This window comes from Chelonia mydas, chromosome 2, assembly GCF_015237465.2.
Source record: "Chelonia mydas isolate rCheMyd1 chromosome 2, rCheMyd1.pri.v2, whole genome shotgun sequence".
In the NCBI taxonomy this organism is placed as follows: domain Eukaryota; kingdom Metazoa; phylum Chordata; order Testudines; family Cheloniidae; genus Chelonia; species Chelonia mydas.
In genome coordinates this window covers 233,441,537-233,461,649 of record NC_057850.1, presented here as the reverse complement: position 1 = coordinate 233,461,649, position 20,113 = coordinate 233,441,537, and the positions used below count along the sequence as shown (strand labels likewise).

General features: G+C 45.7%; 1 protein-coding gene and 1 long non-coding RNA gene across 2 annotated transcripts in view; one reads left to right on the top strand and one right to left on the bottom strand.

Annotated features, from left to right (window-relative positions):
* Window positions 1-7,281: 7,281 nt before the first annotated feature.
* On the bottom strand, window positions 7,282-17,821 carry LOC119565421. The gene is made up of 3 exons (XR_005224076.2): window positions 17,272-17,821; window positions 16,701-16,760; window positions 7,282-10,612 (listed from the first exon to the last, which is right to left on the bottom strand). It is a non-coding gene; the product is annotated as an uncharacterized LOC119565421 (long non-coding RNA).
* Window positions 16,811-20,113, top strand: part of ITGB1 (integrin subunit beta 1) — a 74,222-nt gene continuing 70,919 nt past the window's right edge. The window contains exon 1 of the mRNA XM_037890965.2: window positions 16,811-17,332. Coding sequence (XP_037746893.1) covers window positions 17,324-17,332 — 9 coding nt within the window. The 5' untranslated portion in view covers window positions 16,811-17,323. The remainder of the gene's footprint in view (window positions 17,333-20,113) is intronic.

The following is a 20,113-nucleotide window of genomic DNA, read 5'->3' as shown; positions in this document are numbered from 1 at the left end:
AGTGAGTACCATGACAACTAGGCTAAAAGTTATGAGGGAGGTGGTCCTCCTCCTTTCCGATCTCTCCCTTGCTTCTTGCTAAAACAACATGGGTGATGAATGCCAACAGAGCAGCTCAGAATCCCAAGCAGAGGAAGGCACTTCCCTGCATCCCAGACTTGATGCCTATCTCCATAAGAGGAGGGGGGCTTAGCACACATCTCTTGACTTGGCACCTCTCATAGGCTATTTTAGGTGAGGAGCTTCCTACCATATTGACTTCTGTGAATCCCATTCTAAGGCAGCTATCTCACCTCATTCATTGTCCAGGAAGACTTGGTACTGAATTTAGGCTTTGTGAATCTCAGTGATGTTCTAGGAGCCCAAAAGCTTGGTGTGGTGACAAGGAGCATCACCACATTTACATTTCTTTTCTCTTTGTGAATCTTGCCTTTTGCTGCTTAAAGTGAGTAAATCATTCATTCTTTCAATACTCAAAAGTTTAAAACAAATCCCAGAGCATAGTACATGAGTCCACTTACAGTGAATGATAACTAATTTTCCATGTGCCAAAACAAAACACATACAATATTTTTAAATAAATCATAATAAAAGAAGTCTGTGAAAAGCATAACTTCTAATATACTAAAAATAAAATGCCCCAAAAATGACCTCCTGAAAGAAAGTCTCTTAAATTAATGCATTTACTGTGTTCCAATCCAGAGTATATTTCAATATTCCTTTTAAAGGAATAGATTTGTTACAAAAAGAGAGATGGTGCAATAGGTTTATGATGTATTTATCAGTACTGTATCATTTGTTCTTCTTCCAATAACCACAAAAGAGCAAAGGACAAACTGTTATTAACCATTCAAAGCTCTCATAATAGTGAGTCCTAATCTCCTTCCTCAGGTGAATTAATGTCCTCTTTCTGCTTTGATATCAAAGCCATTCCCAACAATAAGAAGATTGTCATTATTATTACTAATCTTCACTTCAGACTTTATCTGACCGTATAACTGGGTATCCCACAGCCTGTTCTTCTCAACTCACAGTATAAAAGAAGACAGCATACATATGGGTAATACAGTATTTTATTTCCCAAAGGAAATTATATCTATAACAATTTTAATTAAAATTCGATTAAAAAAAAGAAGAGGTAAAATGGATGCAATGACTTGGTTAAAATGAAACATTTAAGTAAAGGAAGATGAACACGTCATTTTAAAGCCTCGGAATCTTCTTGCACAAACAACTTATGAGTCTATCCAGATCCAGCTGAACTGTAAGCATTATCTGCCCTATATATGAATCAGCCTGAGTCACTACAGTGTACTTTTATGGTACAGTACTGGTATAGATTAGAGCAATGCAGTGCTGCTCAATGCACAGGAAATCCTATGAATGTATGTTTTGGGGACACTCTCCATTAAACATTTGCAATTAAATTAATAGAACAGGTAAAACCCCAGCATTTTTATCAATTCCATGTTTTGTATCATTTACATTACAGTATTTGTAGCCCAAATTGTGAATAATAGCTGAATGGAGTCCAGAAATAAGACTGTCTCCAAATCACCTGCTGTTGAGACAAATCAGTTTGAAAACTGTTAGTGAACTCTTCATTCCATTAAATTACAAGGTCGTTTTTAAAACAATGAAAAGTAAACTAGAAGTCATATAGTAATAAAGCTGCAATGAATATGGAATGCTTCCAACTATTCCCTTCCCCCCTCCCACAATATATATAACATCCTGGCTGATATAAGTTATATTTGTATTGAAGCATGATTAGACTGATTTACATTGCAGGAAGGTTTCTGATTAACCATCCCTGCTGACTGGCCAGAACACTAAGTGCAAACACTTCACTGAGAGTGTGGCTTAATAAGGACTGAATAAGAACTTAGTCAAGGCTTCAGGACTTGGCCAATAGTCTCTAATCTATTTAACAAACATTATATAGAGCATCCTGTTACACCTTAAATCAGACCTAGACTCATTTCTTGTTACTCAGAAACCTGTTGAATAATGTTTTATACGAGTTTAAACATTGACAATTGCTAGTATAAATGGGGCACAGACTGTGTGCTCAACATTTGACAAAGCATACAGGAAACACTAATGGGGCAGATCCTCAGCTGGTGTAAACTGTCATTGCTCCATTGGCTATTGACTCCAGTGAAGCAATGACAATTTACAACAGCTCAAGACTTGCCCCTGGGTCCTTGGCAAAGACTTTACAGTCTGTTATCCTCAATCCTGCCCATGAAGAATCCTTGCAGAGCAACAGTGTTTATATTTTATACAGCATCAGAAGTCGTAATCTTTGACAAAAAGTTGCATTTGTTGTGTAATCAGTTTAGTTATGTAGACTTTTATTTAACAAGTAGTGAAAACAGTGAGATATAAATTTAAAGTAAAATATTAAAGTTTTAGCTACTCTTTAATAAAATTAAGAACAAATTAAAGGGACACCATTAAGACAAATAATAATAAGCTTTTAAAAAATACTTGTGTTACCAATAATAGCTTAAATTATCAAAATAGAAAGAATGTTTTAAAATTATAATTTAGATTTTATGATTTATAGAGGGTGTTTTTAACGTGCATTTTACTAAGCTCGAACAGTGAAACTATGCTGGTCAGTTCCACTTTTTGGTTCTCATGAATTAGTACAATAGTGAGGCACTTATGTTTCCCCCAGTGCAGGGAAATAAGTATATTAAATATTTTTTCTATTATTTTAAAATTATGCCATTATTTCTGTTAATTATTGGTCATGGGGGAGGGGGTTAAGTAGTAAAAGAATTTGGAGTCTAAACTACCTAGCAATCTCCATTTAAATCTTCCAAAACAGTACTATAGGTGGAACTGGATAGTATTGCCTGTAGTTAATGTTGCCTAACGCTTCTAATTATAAACCCTGGTCTACACTACATAGTTAGGTCTATATAAGGCAGCATATGTCGACCTAATTATGTCAATGTCTACACTATAGCCTTCCTCCAGCCAGTGTAAGTGCCCTACTACACAGACATAAAAACTCCACCTCCATGAGACGCATAAGGCTCATGTTGGTATAGTTAGGGTGACACAGAGTCTGTGTAGACACTGCCTCCCTTAAATCTGCTGTCTTGTCAATTTCATGGCAGGAACCATGAAATTGACAAGAAAGCCAGGGAACTAAAGCCCAGCTGCTCTCCCCACTCCCCTGGAGAGCTGGGCGGCTGCACCCTGTTCCCAGCTGGGATCCAGGCAGCGAGAAGCCGGGGTGGCTTCAGACCCCACTCCCAGCTGAGACTCGGGGTGAGAAGCCCAAGTGCTCCCCCTACCCTTCCAGAATGGGGAGACAAGGGGGGGCAGCCCTCTGGGAGCCTGTGGGGCAACCAAGCTATTGGGAGGAAGTTGCCAGTGGAGCTGAGAGACTGGGGTCTCAGCTTCCCACACTGCCCCTTTTAGGTCGTGGAAGCGCTGCTGATGAGAGTAGTGTGGACATGCACCATAAGTCGAACTAATATAGGTTTTGTATTGTAGACATACCCCTTGTTTTCATTTGTTTATATCTTTGCTAAACCTTAATCATTCGCGCTGAAATTTTCCAAGACGTGTCCGTCTGAGACTGACTTATTATTGAAAGCTTCAGCAAATATTATTTTGACATTTCCTAGAACAGGGGTCAGCAACCTATGGCACGTGTGCCAAATACGGCACACGAGCCAATTTTTAATGGCACGCTGCTGTCTGCCGGACTCGGGCAGACAAAGCAGCGTTCCACTAAAAATCCTCCTGGCCCAGCCCGCTCTTTTCCGACCCCGCTCTCTCCTTGCACGACAGGCAAGCTTCCCCCTCCCCCCGCCTCTTCCCCCAGCATGCTGGGTTCCTGCCCCTCCTCCTCTCCCTCCCTGCGGCCGATCAGCTGACGGCCCTTGCAATGGAGGGGGAGAATTAAAAGCAGAGCCGCAGCCGCTCTCTGTTCCAGGGACCTTGGGGAAGGGGGTGGAATCAGGGCATATCCCCTCCAGCCCCCTGCCGTGAGCTGCTCAGGGCAGGGGGCTGGGAGCACCCCCACGACCCCAGCCCTCTGCCCTGACCCTTATATCCCTACACCCAAGCCCCCTGCCCTGACCCCTGCACCCCCATCACAAACCCCCAGCCCTCTGCCCTGATCTCTGCACCCCCCAGCCCTCTGCCCTGACCCCTGAACCCTCCTCACACACACCCAGCCCTCTGCCCTTACCCCAGCACCCCCTCACAGATCCCCAGCCCTCTGCCCTGACCCCTGCACCTCCCTCACACACACTCAGCCCTCTGCCCTCACCTCTGAACCCTCCTCACACACACCCAGCTCTCTGCCCTCACCCCTGCACCCTCCACACAGCCCAGCCCTGTGCCCTGACCCCTGAACCCCCCCCCACAACCCCAGCCCTGACTCCGGCACCCCCCACACATACCCAGCCCCCCCCACCCCATGCCCTGACTCTTGCACCCCCCACATGCCCCCCTGAGCACCAAACAAGAGCTCCTGGACACACACACACACCCATTCCCATCTGCACCTCTCGCACCAAATGGGAGCTGCCCAGGTCAGCGCTCCACACCCAAACCTTCTGCCCCAACCCTGAGCCCCCTCCCTCATTCTAGTTCCTGGCCGGACCCTGCACCCCAACCCCCAGCCTGCTCCTTCACCCCCAGCCATGTTCTCAGCACACTCCCACCCTCATCTCAGTGCAGAGAGAAGAAGAGAATGGCTAGAATCAGGGAGAAGGTAGGTACCTATTCTATGTGGACAGAGCCGGGACTCCAGACCGGCAGCGGGCTGAGTGGGGCCAGCAGCCGGGACCCTGGCTTGCAGGAGCCGGTGGACAGAACCCCAGACCGACAAAAGCTGAGCGGCAGCAGGCTGAGCCGCTCAGCCCACTGCCAGTCTGGGGTCCTGGCCGCTGGCCCCGCTCAGCCCACTGCCGGTCTGGGGTCCCGGCCGCCGGCCCCTTGCCAGCCGGGGTCCCAGCCGCAGGCCCTGCTCAGCCTGCTGCCGGCCGAGGTGAACGGAACCCCAGGCCGGCAACGGGCTGAGTGGGCCGGCGGCATAAGATTAGCATTTTAATTTTAAATGAAGCTTCTTAAACATTTTGAAAACCTTGTTTACAGACAATAGTTTATTTATATAATATATAGACTTATAGAGAGAGACCTTCTAAAAAATGTTAACATGTATTATTAGCATGCGAAACCTTAAATTAAAGTGAATAAATGAAGACTCGGCACACCACTTCTGAAAGGTTGCCGACCCCTGTCCTAGAACAAGATTAGGGAAAAATACTGTGTTTTGCCCTTTTAAAAAATTCTTACAACTGTTTCACTGAGAAGCTCTAGGAGCGCCATGCTTTGGGGCAGGGGCTCAAAATTTAGTAGGAGGGCTGCCTTTGTGACAGGGGCGTGATTTAAGCTATTACCATTAAAATATGCCCAAATTCGGCCAAGTGCTAAGACTTCGAAAAAATCTCAGTTCAAATATGTTCAGTAGAGACCTGTTAGAATTTGGCAGCTAAATTTTCCAAAGATTCCATCTGCACTGAGCTTGCTCCAGCTCTACGTTGCAGGAGCTGAACAGGATTTTTCCCTTTATCTCCTGTTCCCATTTACTGAGGCCTGCTGTGGAACCAGTCACAGGAACTGAGGCCTGGTCCATATTTAATTTAGGACGACACAGCTGTCAGTCAAGAGTGTGAAAAACCACATCCTCAGCCTAGCTATGCTGACCTATCCCCCGGTGTGCATAGCTATGTTGATGGAAGAATGCTTCTATCAACTTAGCTACCATTGTCTGACATTCCTGCACCAATGGAAAAGTCCCTTCCATTGGTGTAGGCTACAGCTACACTATGGGGTTATACAGCATAGCTATATCACCATAGCTATGCCAGTACAGTCTCCATAGTGTAAACATACTCTGAGAAATAGATACTAGGTTTGTAACCGTTTTGATGCAGCCCAAGGGGCATGGCGCAGAACCCCCAGAGGGGTGTAATGGATGGAGTCCCCTATACTTTGGAGTATGGAGAATGACCAAGGTAGGATAAAAATACCTGGCATACCTCCATCATACCTGGCACCTAGGGTCACACCACCACTCAAATTTGGGGAGATTGGGCAGGTAATTTGGGCCCCCTCTTCTGGTTGCACCACAGCTCAAACATCAGTCTCGGTCACATGTCCAGTCTACTGGTGGAGCCCAGGCCTCATGGGCCCATATAACCTAGCACCTAGGACCCTGATATTGAGGAGACTGCCTCTCTTGTGCTCTCAATGCTTCCCCTGCTGGAACTCAAGCAGCATGAAGAAGGAGGAACAGCCCAGCCTGGAGGGTGGGAGGCCCACAAGGAGTAGATTAGATCAAGGATCCATAGGGGGAGCCAGGAATTGGGAGCCAGGGTAAGGGGAATACTTGGACTAGTTGGGTAAGAAGGCTGGGAGCTAGGGGAGGAAACTAGGACTGGGGAAGGTCTGGCACTGAGAGGAACTGGAGGTGAAGGAGCTTGTGTGGCAGAGAAATTGGGACTGGCTGGGCAAGGAGACACCAAACTCTCATTTACTTCAGCACGTACTTGTCTGAGGACAGACTATGGTCTACTTGGGTAATTTTAGTTTTAGCTAAACCTCAGCTTCTGCATGAAAGCTGAAGTGTGTGGTTACACAAAACAGCCACAGACCTTGAGTATGTTGTGAGGCATAAGGCTGTTGGCCAAATGCTTTCCACCTGCTAAGAAATGCAGACATTTAATGTGGTTATCCTATTTAAAGTAAGCTTTTGCTTTTAGAACAAGTATTTGCATTACATTTTTCTAACAAATGACTATACCGGATACCTTCACAGTTGGAATCTTTGAACTAACCAGCCTCCTGCTTTCATAGTTACTGGAGGAATTTGTGACAGGTTGGGTCACAGAAACCCTCTCGGGACTGCCAGCTGATGTGCTGAGACTACCTCTGAGCCTGTTTTCCCCGACAGCTTGGCTCTTCAGTACCCTGCTTGTTGAGCCAGACACACTAGCCTGCTGCAACACAGACCCAGGTCTGAACCACATCCCCCAAACTTAACTGAAAACAGCTTAAGAAGTGCTCCTGTCTCCAGCACCCAGATACCCAGTTCCCAATGGGGTCCAAACCCCAAATAAATCCGTTTTACTATGTATAAAGCTTATACAGAGTAAACTCATAAATTGTCCACCCTCTATAACACTGATCGAGAGATATGCACAGCTGTTTGCTCCCCCAGGTATTAGTCACTAACTTTGGTTTCAATAATAAGCAAAAGTGATTTTATTAAATATAAAAAGTAGGATTTAAGTGGTCCCAAGTAATAACAGACAGAACAAAGTAAGTTACCAAGCAAAATAAAACAAAAACACGCAAGTCTAAGCCTAATACATTAAGAAACTGATTATAGATGAAATCTCACCCCCAGAGATGTTCCAATAAGCTTCTTTCACAGACTGGACTCCTACCTAGTCTGGGTCCAGCAATCACTCACATCCCTGTAGTTACTGTCCTTTGTTCCAGTTTCTTTCAGGTATCTCTTTGGGGTGAAGAGGCCATCTTTTAAGCCAGCTGAAGACCAAATGGTGAGGCTTCCAGGGTCTTTTATATTTTCCTCTCTTGTGGGCGGAAACCCCTTTGTTCTTTTGTGCAAAGTCACAGCAACAAGATGGAGTTTGTAGCCACCTGGGCAAGTCACATGTCTATGAATGATTCAGCTTTTTGCAGGCTGATGCCACTGTTTACACGTTGGTTTGAACATTCCTAGGAAAGCTCAGGTGTGGACTGGCGTCTCCCAAAGTCCATTGTCAGTTAAATGTTTCTTGATTGGGCACTTACTGAGAAAAGTCCTTTCTCAAAAAGCTGACCAAATACTTCACTGAAGCTACTTAGAATCAAACACATTGAGATACAAGTGCATAGCCAATATTCATAACCGCAAATACAAGAAATATACACACATACAGATGGCATAATCATAACCAGCAAACTACAAACTTTCCATAGACACCTTACTTGGCCTCCTATGTACAAGACCTGGTGCAACCATAGGACCCTGGTTGCAACAATGATTTATATGGTCACAGTTCATGTCAATAACGTTACAGAATTATTCCTGAACATTCTAATTATTATTAGTTCACTGACAACAATTATTTTTGTCCTGGTCTGTTCATTCAACCTATCTGGCATCAGAATGGAGTTTTGGATTTGGATTTTTATAAATGATAATATAATCTGGCAATAAAAGTTGTGATTGTGTGTACAAAAGGTAAACTGATTAGTTTTTTAAAAGATATTGAATATTTGTTTTGAGTGGTTCTGTGGGATATGCAAGTACTGCTACAAACTAAAGAGATGCCAGCTATAAAATGATGAGCGCTGCTGGCATGGAGAGGAAAACAAACACCTGGTGTAAAACACAGAATGCAGCCAGAATAACCGTACAGGAAGTTGCTATGGAAGAGCCTCTTATGGAAATGAGATGAAAAGATAATGGAACAAATCTGTAGTCAGGCAAAACTACCATTAAGTTCAGCCTTTAGATCCTAGTGAACAAAAAAACTCCTATGAGAACTATGTTGTTAGGTGGAAATTCCGTAGTAGACCTTTGAAAGTAGGAGAGCAGTTGGCTGTGAATCATTGGAATCCTAGTACAATCATCTCCTTCAGTATGAGTTGCTCTGCCAAAAGTTTTTGTGTAACAGTCTAGAAAAAAAGAGAGAGACAAAGAGAGAGGAAGAAACCGTTTTAAGGTGTTGGAGTGTGGAGAGCGACATTAGGTGTGTAAAAAAGGGGAGGCACTGCGTAACGGTGGGTAGAGCTATTTTAGAAATACACCTCTACCCCGATATAACGTGACCCGATATAACACAAATTCGGATATAACGCGGTAAAGCAGCGCTCCGGGGGGGGCGGGGCTGCACGCTCCGGTGGATCAAAGCAAGTTCGATATAACGCAGTTTCACCAATAACTCGGTAAGATTTTTTGGCTCCCGAGGACAGCATTATATCAGGGTAGAGGTGTATGTCAAAGCAGGACAGTATCTCACCAATGACAAAGGAAGAGTCACTATTTTAAAAGTAATGGGACCTGCCCAATATTTAATGTGTGTAGTCATTTTCATACTTAGGTCAGGAGGATCTCCTAATTCCAAATGACTGAGTGGGTTTTCTGGAGGCAGGGCTTCTTGTCTGTCACTGACAGAAAGTGCTAGTTCTTTCCTTTAGACTCTCCCCTTCTTGTTTCCTGACTTCTCTTCTTGCCTGTGATCACCTCATCTGTATATACCTCCTCTTCCTCTCACAGTGTGCAAAAGGACTGATTAGCATAAAATTGTCCTCTGCCCAGATTATCTCAGACCAATCAGAGACCAATTTCCTATTTCCTCCATATTCTTCAGCAGGTCAAAAGAAACCCCTTTCCCCACCCATCTCCCCCTCAAAAAAGCTTAACTTTTTTTTTTTCCACACAAAAATAAATAATATTAAAGTTTAAGAGCTGGAGCACCCTCTCAATGGTAAAATCCAGAAGAAAAGAATCCAGGGGGAAAAAAAACTCTATGGGAGGGTAATATTTACCTCTTCTTCAAATGAGCTTTGGGTCATGTTCCCAAGCTCTGTGGATTCCCTAGGGTCAAGGGCAATCTATACAAAGGCCTCAGTGAGTGTTTTGTAACCCTCAGAGCCTACCCCTCCTATACAAAAGTCAATGTAGCTCATAGTAAATGGATTAAAAACTGACTAATTGATGGATCTCAAACATTGCAAATGCAGACTCATCATCCATTCGGGATATTTCTTGTGACACCCTACAGGGTTCTGTTCTTGGCTCAATATAATTCAATATTGTTAACAATAATCTGGAAGAAAATATAAAATAATTGCTAGTAAAGTTTGCAGAGGGCAATGGTGGAATGATACGCAAGTATAAGTTAGTCCTACAGAGCAATCTGGATCACTTGGAAAGCTGGGTTTGTTTGAACAGTATGTGTTTTAATATAACCAAATGCAATGTCAGACATCTAGGTAAAAAAAAAATATAGGTCACACTTACAGGTTTCACTAGAAAACAGTTACTCTAGAAAGGACTTGGAATAACCAACTAAACACAAGATGCCAGTGTGATACTGTAGCTAAGAGACCCAGTGTAAGCCAATGTATGTGTTGGGGACTATTGAGTAGAAGTGGGGAGATATTACCTCTTTCTACAGCATTAGTGAGGCCATTACTGTGTTCAGTTCTGGGTTCCACACTTTCAAAAGGATTTTGGTAAATTGGAAAGGGTTTAGAAAAGAATGATATGAGGGAGAAGACTTCTGATAGTAGAGGGCTCTTTAATTTAGCAGGCAAAGGCATAACAAAATCTAATGGCTAGAATCTGAAGCTAGATAGGTTCAGACTAGAAATAGGCACACCTTTTTAACAGTGAGGATAAGAAACCATTGGATCATCTTACTTGTTGATGTCATGGATCTCTGTCACTTGAAGTCTCCAAATCATAGAACTGGAAAATAAGAAGTGCTGATACCATAGGGGCAGTGTGGAGTGACTCTCAAGAGACCTGGGCTCTATTTCTGGCTCTGTCACTGACCTGTTGAGTGTTATTGGGAAAGTTACTTGGCTTCTCTCCTTCCTCTCATGCTCTTTGTCTTATCTATTTAGACTGTAAACCCTTCAGGGCAGGAACTGTCTCTTACTTTTGTACAGTACCTAGCACAATGGGATCTGGATCTCTATTAGGACCACTAGTCACTATTGTAATATAAATAATTATTATTAATAATACTTTATAGAATTTTACATCTTCAAAACAGTTTGCAAATATTAACTAATTATTCCTCAGTACAACCTAGTGAGGCAGGCAAGTATAATTATCTCATTTTACAGATGAAACTGAGACACAAAGAGTGTGTCTCCGCCGCAAAGGAAAAACCACGGCAGGGCTGTTCCATTGCTATGTAGACTTCCTGGCTCAGGCTAGAGCCTGGGCTCTAGGACCCTGTGACATGGAGGGTCCCAGAGCGCCCAGAAGTCTACACAGCCATGAAGCAGCCTTGTAGCCCGAGCCCTGTGAGCCAAGTCGGCTGGCAAGGGCCAGTTGAGGGTTTGTCTTTGCTGTGTAGACTTACCCAAAGAGATTAGATCAGAGGTTTTCAAACTGTGGTCCACAGAGTATTGGTGATCCATGGGGTACTTGCTGGGGGTCCACAGTGCTGGCTCCTCCTTTTTATTGCCAGATGTTAAACTGCATTTAAGAATAGCTTTAAAGAATTGAACACTTTCCTAAAATTACTCTTCATGTAAGCAATTACTGTAATTGCCACATGAGTGTTATATAGTGACTCACAGGAAGAAATGGTCTGCTCAGTCATCAGTGGGAAAATGGGTGGTCCATGAAACACTCTCTGTATTAAAATGTAGTCCATGAATGAAAAATTTTCAGAACCCCTGGGTTAGGTTCGAATCAGTGGCTAGGTCAGTCGTTAGCTGGAGTAATCTATTTCTAATGGCTAACTAAACTAGATGTGCCTATTAAGCAATGCCATATTCAAAAGATGCCATAAATATTTTAAAGAGAGTATCTAAGATGCTAACCTACACTCAGATCTGTTCTTGTTTTCACCATTATCATCTGTTCATGGGATCTCTGAATTTCTACCTTAATTTGGTTATTGGCTAAAAGGGGGCTCTATGGCATCTAATCCATAAAAATTAAATATTATTAAATGAACAGATTACAAATATATACTGGAACACATACTGCTTTGCCAATATTTCCAGTTGACCTGGTACATTCTACATCTTGAGAATATATTCCTTAAACTGTTTATGCACACTTAATATATATTACAAAGAACTGACACAAAATGCAAGGCAACATTACCAATTCCTCCAATTAAAAATACCAATGAAAAGAGGGGGGCAGGAGGACTATTTTAATTGAATTCAATAGTACTTTGTTGGACCCATTACAATTCTTGTGAAATTTTGTTAGAAGCTGGGAATGGGTACCAGGGGTTGGATCACTTGACGATTACCTGTTCTGCTCATTCCCTCTGAAGCACCTGGCATTGGCCACTGTCAGAAGACAGCTAAATGGGCTAAATGGACCTTTGGTCTGACCTAGTATGGCCATTCTTATGTTCTTATGTGTATAATGCTATAAGTAAACTTTGATAATGCTATTTACCTTATAACATGGTATCATATTGTTTATTTTAAATAACCCTTTATTAAGATTTCTAACAACAAATAGCGCAAAATTCCTATAAAAACATATTAGCCTGACTAAAAATTAGTAGTCCAATGAAAGGCATCAGTTCTAACACACACACATACCCCAGTCTATTCAGTTCTCAGCCTCTTCTCCCCAACCCAACCCATTTCTAGCTACCCTGCCCACAATTCACCATTGGCATGCAGTCCAGTGGGTTTTCTTGCCTTCCTCACAGCCTCCTGGAAGCACAGGTGGGTTAGAAATACTAGGAATTGAGGTTCATATAATGCTGTTACAGTTACTGACTCATCAGTGCAGGTAAAGGCTAAAAAGGCCAGCTCCCAGAGGTAAATGAGACTCCTGCACAGGTGGACCTTGTGCTTATGTGGGAGGAGAAGCTTGAAGTTTTTGCAGAGTGAAGTTTCCCCCACTCAGCCTTCTGGCCTCTGCCAGGGGAAAAGTTGCACAACTGAACAGAGTCTGTAGTTTCATACATGGCCAAAGCCCTGTAACCTGCACTGGAACTAATTAAATGCCTGGTACATGACAGCTGGGAATGGACAATGTAGTGCCAGTCCCCAAAGTATATTTAATAAAGTTGCAGCCTGCTGCTTAAATCTATCCTATGTCAATCATTCACCTACTTGTACTAGTGAAAAGTAGAGCTGTGCAGAACCTGGACAGTTAATTTACAAATCCCCCACAAAACTCTGTCTTCCACATTTTGTGGACAGGACATGCTCAAAATTACTTCAACCTTCTCAGGGTCTATTTTTAAACCCTCTACCATTAGAAGGTGTCCAATATACAGCAAAGCTGATAGGTGCAGTGTCTTTTTTCTTACTCAGTTTTAGACTCACTTGGCATGCTGTGTTGAGCAGCATAATCACGCTATGATTGAGATCAGCATTAGCCTCTTTGAGGGAGTCTACACAACCAAACTAAGGCTACATCTTTATTACCCGCTGCATCAGCGGATAGTGATCGATTGATCCCCGAATTGACGCCTGTACTCCACCTCGGCAGGAGGAGTAAGAGGAGTTGACGGGGGAGCCGCCATGGTCGACTCGCTGCCGTGACGACAGCCAGGTAAGTCGAACTAAGATACTTCAACTTCATCTATGCGAATCTTAGTTCGAAACCGCGCCTTCCCTTTCCCTCCCCCTCCCCCCCGTGCAGCCCAGGCCAAAGGGTATATCTACACAGCTGACATTAAAGCGCTGCCGTGGCTGTGTAGTAGAGAGCTCTCCCAGTGCTGCAATAAAACCACCTCCATAAGGGGAATAGCTCCCAGCGCTGTAGCACTATCTACACTGCCACTTTACAGTGCTGAAATTTGCGTTGCTCGGGGGGGGGGGGGGGGGGGCGAAGAAAGTTGCAGTGCTGAAAGTGGCAGTGTAGACAAGGCCTTAGACTAAGGGCTAGTCTACACTACTGCACTACTTCAGCTCAGCTGCACCGATGCAGCTGGACCACTGTAGCGCATATGGTGAAGATGCTGTAGGCCAACAGGAGAGCACTCTTCCGTCAGCATAATTACTCCACCTCAACTAGAGGTGGAAGCTATGTCAATAGGAGAGCATCTCCCGCCAGCATACATTGCTCAGGGGGTGGCTTTTTCACACCCGTGAGCAACATAACTTACATTGACTTAAGCGGTAGTGTAAACAAGCACTAAAATGTTATCTGCAATTGCCTCAGCCTCCTCAAACCTCTCAACCAAATTCCTATTTGGCATTTCTTTCACAGCTACCTATATCTGCTAGGAGTCCAGAAGGTAGCCAATTAAGAGCTTTCTGCATCAAGTTTTAGCTGCAAGGAGCCATCTATAACACCTAAACCAGAAAAGACCTTTGCCTTTTATTAAGTTATTGCAGGATCTGTTCAATTGTTGGTGAAGGATAACAGCATTATAGAGCTTTATTGAGATGTAAGGAATCAATACATATCTGGAGTTTGCCTGCTTGTTTTTTTTAAGCTATGTTGCTGATTCAGTCTGTCAGTTCCTTCAGAATCCCATCTTAGTCCTCATCCTCAAAAGAAACCTGCACAACACCTTGAAATGACAAACCCAGGAACTTACATTCATAACTTTGCTAGATACTAAAAATCGTGCACGGAATACAGACACTGGATTTATGGCTTATTGCAACAAGCTATATTCCACTTAAACCCCTCCCCTCCAGCTTTTTTTCTTTCCCCCTCCTCCCATGAATGGAGAGGTGTTAATGGGACACTTCACCTGGAATGGTCCCTTGAAATGTGTAGTAACTACTTATGCTAAACAATCTGTTCCACCTTGCATTTAGCTTGGCACTCTGAGGGCTAGTCTACGCTGGCAATGCTAAAGCGCTGTAAAAACCCACCTCCATGAGGGGCGTAGCTCCCAGCACTGGTGCACTGTCTACACTGGCGCTTTACAGTGCTGAAACTTGCTGCGCTCAGGGGGGTGGTTTTTCACACCCCTGTGTGAAATTGCCAGTGTAGATAAGCTGCAAGTCTGAGTACATTTCTCAGACCTGAAGAAAGAGCTATATATAATCTTGAAAGCTTGTCTCTCACCAACAGCTGATGATGATCCAGTAAAAGATATTAACTCATCACCTTGTCTCTTCAAAATAAAGTTCACTTTTGGAAAATCTTTAAGGTAATCTTTATAAATCATAAAGGATCAGTCTAAGGTAAGGGCACAAATACATTTTCTTTTTCACCTCTGCTGTTCACCTTTAAAGCAGGATTATTGGGCCTAGAAATGGTGATGAGTCAGAAACCAGCAGCATCCAATTTATCAGCTGCTGCTTCAGGAACTTGGGAAAATGTGTCCCAGGATTTGGGGTACTCTCCGTGTCATATTGCCTAAAGAGGGGAGACTCACCAAATATATAATCAGTGACTTTAAATTAGAGGTGGAAAATGGAAGACACAAAGCACAGTCCAAATTCTGACTAGTGACTGAAATTAACATTACAAGGGAGAGCCTGAGATAAACATTTTCTACTGAAATTATAAGGAAGTGTAGAAAGACGGTTCCTCAAATTATCTGATATACTAAGATGCAATGTAGAAAAACTGCCCAACTTTAGGAGAAAGGAAAGAAACTTCAGAGAGAAGTGTCTTGTCAAACACAGTTTTACAACTTTGGGAGAGAGTTGAGAGAGTACAGAGAGAGCACCCACACAGGATCAGGGATAAACAATGATGACAAATAGCTGGAGGATAAAACTCCAAAGACAATGTGAAGCCTAGGCAGATTGTACTAACAGCAATAATGCCAACTGCAGGTATTCAAAAAATCATGTGTCAGGCCTTAAAAATCATGAGATTAATACATTTTGTGTTCTTTGCATTTATTTTCTGGGTTTTGAGCCTTTGGTGTGCAGCCAGGTCACATTTTCAAACTTCTCTCATAGGGCTGCAAACTTTCTAATTGCGGAAAACCAAACACCTTTTCCCCGCCCCCTGCTCACTCCATCCCCCCTCCTTCCATTGCTCACTCTCCCCCACCCTTGCTCACTTGCTCATTTTCACCACAACGCCCAAGCAGGCATAGGTACCGACTCCATGGGTACTCCAGGGCTGGAGCACCCATGGGGAAAAAATGGTGTGTGCTGAGCATCCACTAGCAGCTCCCCATTAGCTCCCCACCACCTCCTAGTGCCTCCCGCCTGCTGGCAGGCCCAACGGATCAGCACCTCCCACCGCAATCAGCTGTTTCACAGCGTGCAGGAGGCTGGGTGAGGAGCAAGGACGCAATGTGCTCAGAGGAGAGGGCAGAACTGGGTGGGAAGAGGCGGGGCAGAGGTGAGGCCTTGGGGGAAGGGGCGGAGTGTGGGGCAGAGCTGAGGGTTGAGCACTCCCCGGCACTTTGGAAAGTTGGCACCTGGGCAGAGGAGATGGAATGTGTGATTCAAATACCCTTCACCTCACCAGGGAGAGATTTTAAACACTATTGTAAAATGTCTACACAGTAATGTTACAGCCCCAGTCTGCTAAGCCAGGGCAGCAGGGCATTTAATTGCAGTGTAGACATACCCTAGAGAGCTCAGAAGGGTTGAAGTGGAAGCTCCTAGGTAGGGACTATGGGGGAAGAGAGCTGCAAATTCGGAGCATCTCCACCTGACCCCTCCTCCCCAAGCAGCCACCCGTTGCTTGTGGAGAGCAGAGCTACTGAGCTGAGGTGGCTGCTAGCTAGGAAGAGCAGGAGGGTGCTTGGGGATGGGGGGTATTGGAGGGGGTTAGGGATGCGGGAGGGGGTATGGGCTCTGGGGTGGGGCCAGAAATGAGCAGTTCAGGGTGTGGGAGGGGGAGCCTGCCTTAGCCCTGCTGTGGCCAACTGGACTTTTAGTGGCCTTGTCAGCTGTGGCCAACCAGAGCTGCCAAGGCCCCTTTTCGACCGGCTGTTCCAGTCAAAAACCGGACACCTGGCAACCCTACTCCATAGCCCGGAAGGCTAGACACTTACTTTTTCTTTTAGCTGGAAGCTGAGAGCCTCATACAATCACTTGAAACCAGGTGGTGGGGCCTATAAATAAATAAACAAACGAATAAAACCCCACCACCAAAGACCGCCAGGCTTGTAATTAAAAGCAACAAACACACTGCTGCAGCTTTGAGGGGGAGCAAGAGGCTCTTACACTTGGGCAGCGGCCGTGTAACTTGCCCTGACGATACAGTGTTGGGGGCGGCGGCGGCGGCGGCGGGGGGGTCCCCTACACTGGGGATTGTGGGTGCCCCTAGGGGTAGGTGAGTCAGCGGGGCCGGGGCCCTATTCCCAGTTTCCGGGCCCCCGAGGAACCCCCGCCAAGCTGCTCCCCCGCCCAGGGGCCGGGCCTGACGGCCGCGGGAAGGAATGCGCTTCCGGAGGCGAAGGAGGAGCGGCCGCTGGGCCCGGACCCAATTCCCACCCCCTGCGGCCCGCACACGGGGCTCCCAGCGAGCGAGCGGCGCCGGGCACAGAGACACCCAGGGAACAGCGCCAGGGGCTCCCGCTGCGCCGCGCCCAGAGTCACTCCGGGGCCCCCGGGGGGACAGACCTGAGCCAGCCGGGCCCCGAGCGCGCCTCTGCCGCCGCCGCCTTCTCCCGCCATGGCCAAGGTACGGGGCTGGGGGGCCGCGCTCGCTGCCGCTGCGGGTTTCCGCCCGTTCGGTCCGCGGCCCAACCCGGGCCCTTTGCCCGGGCAGCCCGCGCGGCAAGGACTGCGTGACCCGCTGCCCGGGACGGGGCTGGCCACCCCCGTGCCCAGCGGGATGGGGCAGGGCACCGGCCGCTGCTTCCCCGGGGGCTGAAGTGTGGGGCGCTGCCCGGCGGTGCTGGGTCTGCCCCCCCACCCGGGGGGGCCGCGGGCGGCGTGCAGGGCAGGGAGCCAGCCCCGGCCGCCTCAGGGCAGTGCCAGCGCTGGCTCCCCGGCCCCCTGCAGGGCGGGGCTGCCCCCCACGGGCCCCGGTCAGTGTCAGCGTGGCCAGGGCTCCCGGCCCTAAAGCCAGACCGTGAAATGCCCGGGCCCTTTGTCCGCCTGCCGCCCAGCCCTTCAACGCCTTGGGGGCTCGGCCCAAGGGCCTGGCCGTGCAGAGCGGCCGCGAAATACCCCGTGGCACTTTCCATAAGGGAAGCGGCTTTATCCCCGTGCCGCTCTAAAGGATGGGAGCGCCCCTCATCTCCTCGGCTCCCTGCTTTGTGGAGGGTGCTGTACGCACCCCAAAGGTGCTGCTTTTCTGTGGCATTTGTGAAATGGGGTGGGAGTCTAGAGGCTGAACGGGGGAGCTTTGTGAATGTGCAGTATGAATCCTTGTTCAGCCTGGCACTACTAGCTAACTTCTTAACTCACTTGGGTACTAGCAACCGTGTTCGTAAGGTGCATTAGAGAAACCAGTAAAAAGGCAAGGCCCTTACCCCCACCCCGAAAAGGTTTTAGACAGGAAGGCGACAGACAACAGGGAGGGAGGGAGGGAGGAAGGACAGAGCTACAGTAATAAGATCATATGTGACTCAGTTTAGGAGTTTGCAGATCTAGGAGGTTCCCTATTGCTTTTTAAAAAATTGTAACATGATTTCCGTGCATGTATTGAATAGATCAGTGAAAGCAAGCTTGTTTAACATTTAAATCTGATTTAATACATTGTGACTTTGCATGATGATGTGACATTCTGACTGCTTGATAGTTACGGATTTGTTGTTGTTTCTCTCATAAGTGATTGTTTTTCAGGGTTTTATAACTGCCATATAAACTTGTTGCAGTCTGAAAGAGAACAGGGAATGAATGCTAGGTCTCAGCATGTAATCTGTTGAATACATGGTTTTTGGAAAAATACTCTAGCTGCAGCAGTATGAAAGCAATGTAGTCTTTAAAGTATTAATTCTTTCCTCAGTATAGCCTGGTCCTTGGGATAAACAAGGGGGAGGGGAAACTTTTCCTCAGTCACTGTAGAGCTACTATATATTATGTCAAATTTTTGACTAATTCGGTGGGAAATGTCTAACAAAAAATCCACCCAGTGGTCGTTAAACATTTTTTTAAAATAAAATCTGAATGGTTCGTTTCATCTACTATATCTGCCCTTAGTATGCCAGTAAGGCCCTGCTCATGCCAGTACTTAAGTGCATGAGTAATTCATTATGTGAGCTGGACTAGTTGCAGTGGGGGAGGTTTAGGTTGGATATTAGGAAAAACTTTTTCACTAGGGGGGTGGTGAAGCACTGGAACGGGTTACCTAGGGAGGTGGTGGAATCTCCTTCCTTACAGGTTTTTAAGGCCCAGCTTGACAAAGCCCTGACTGGGATGATTTAGTTGGGATTAGTCCTGCTTTGAGCAGGGGGTTGGAGTAGATGACCTCCTGAGGTCCCTTCCAACCCTGATATTCTGACTGCTCATGTGCTTAAAATTAAGCAACAGCTTACGTATTGGTGTGATTAGGGCTTTACTGGAATACAAATAGGTCCAGGCCATCTCTGGTGTTGATGCATTAGAAATTCAAGAGGAAATGCGACTCTGAAACATGTCACATGGGAGAGGAAATTATTCTGTGTTTTAAAAAAAAAACAGAGAAAACTTGAGAGGGATTGAGGTTTTGGATTTTGTAGTTTTCCTTAAGTACTTTGATTCATGCCACTACCAAGTAAATTCAGAAATATCTAAATTTAAATAAGCCTTTGAAACTCGTGAAGACATGGTAGCAACGACACAGTCTATACATCCGCCCTACTCATGACGAAACTGATGATTCACTCTCCTGTCACACACAAAAATTACTTACCTCAGGCAAATGGTTAAGTAGCATTGTGCAAGGCTGCCTAAAGCCATAAGTAAAGCCTGTGAAAACAGTGAGCAACTAGCAATAGATAGCCAAGACCAAGTGAGTTAAGGATGACACATTGTTAACTTTAGGCTATGTCTACACTTGCAGAGTTTGTGCGCTGTCAGTTTCACTGGTGATAGTGAACCGGTGAAAGAAAAGCACTGGTTTGTGTACTCACTTCCACGGGTGTCAGAGTGTGTTTCCATTTGCAGCACTTCCATTGTGGCCGATGAGAGCAGTGCACTGAGGGCAGCTATCCCACAGTGCAGCTCTCAACATTTTGATGATAGGTCTTGTGGGTGCGGGGGGGGTCCCTGCACAGCCTCCTTTCCCCAAACGCTGATCAGCTCCAGTAGCTCAGCATTGCTCTAAGCAGGGGATCCTTTGCTCTGTGGAGCAGGCATTGTCACCTGGCCAGATGATAAGTGAGCATTTGCCAAGAAAACAGGAAGGGGAGTTTCAAAGTTCCTGGGGCTTTACGGGGGAAGGGCTGGATGTCTGTTTACCTGGCATCAGAGCAGCAGAGCTGCTGGCCAGAGTGATCACCTAGGTACTGTGGGATATCCTGTGGAGGCTAAAAGC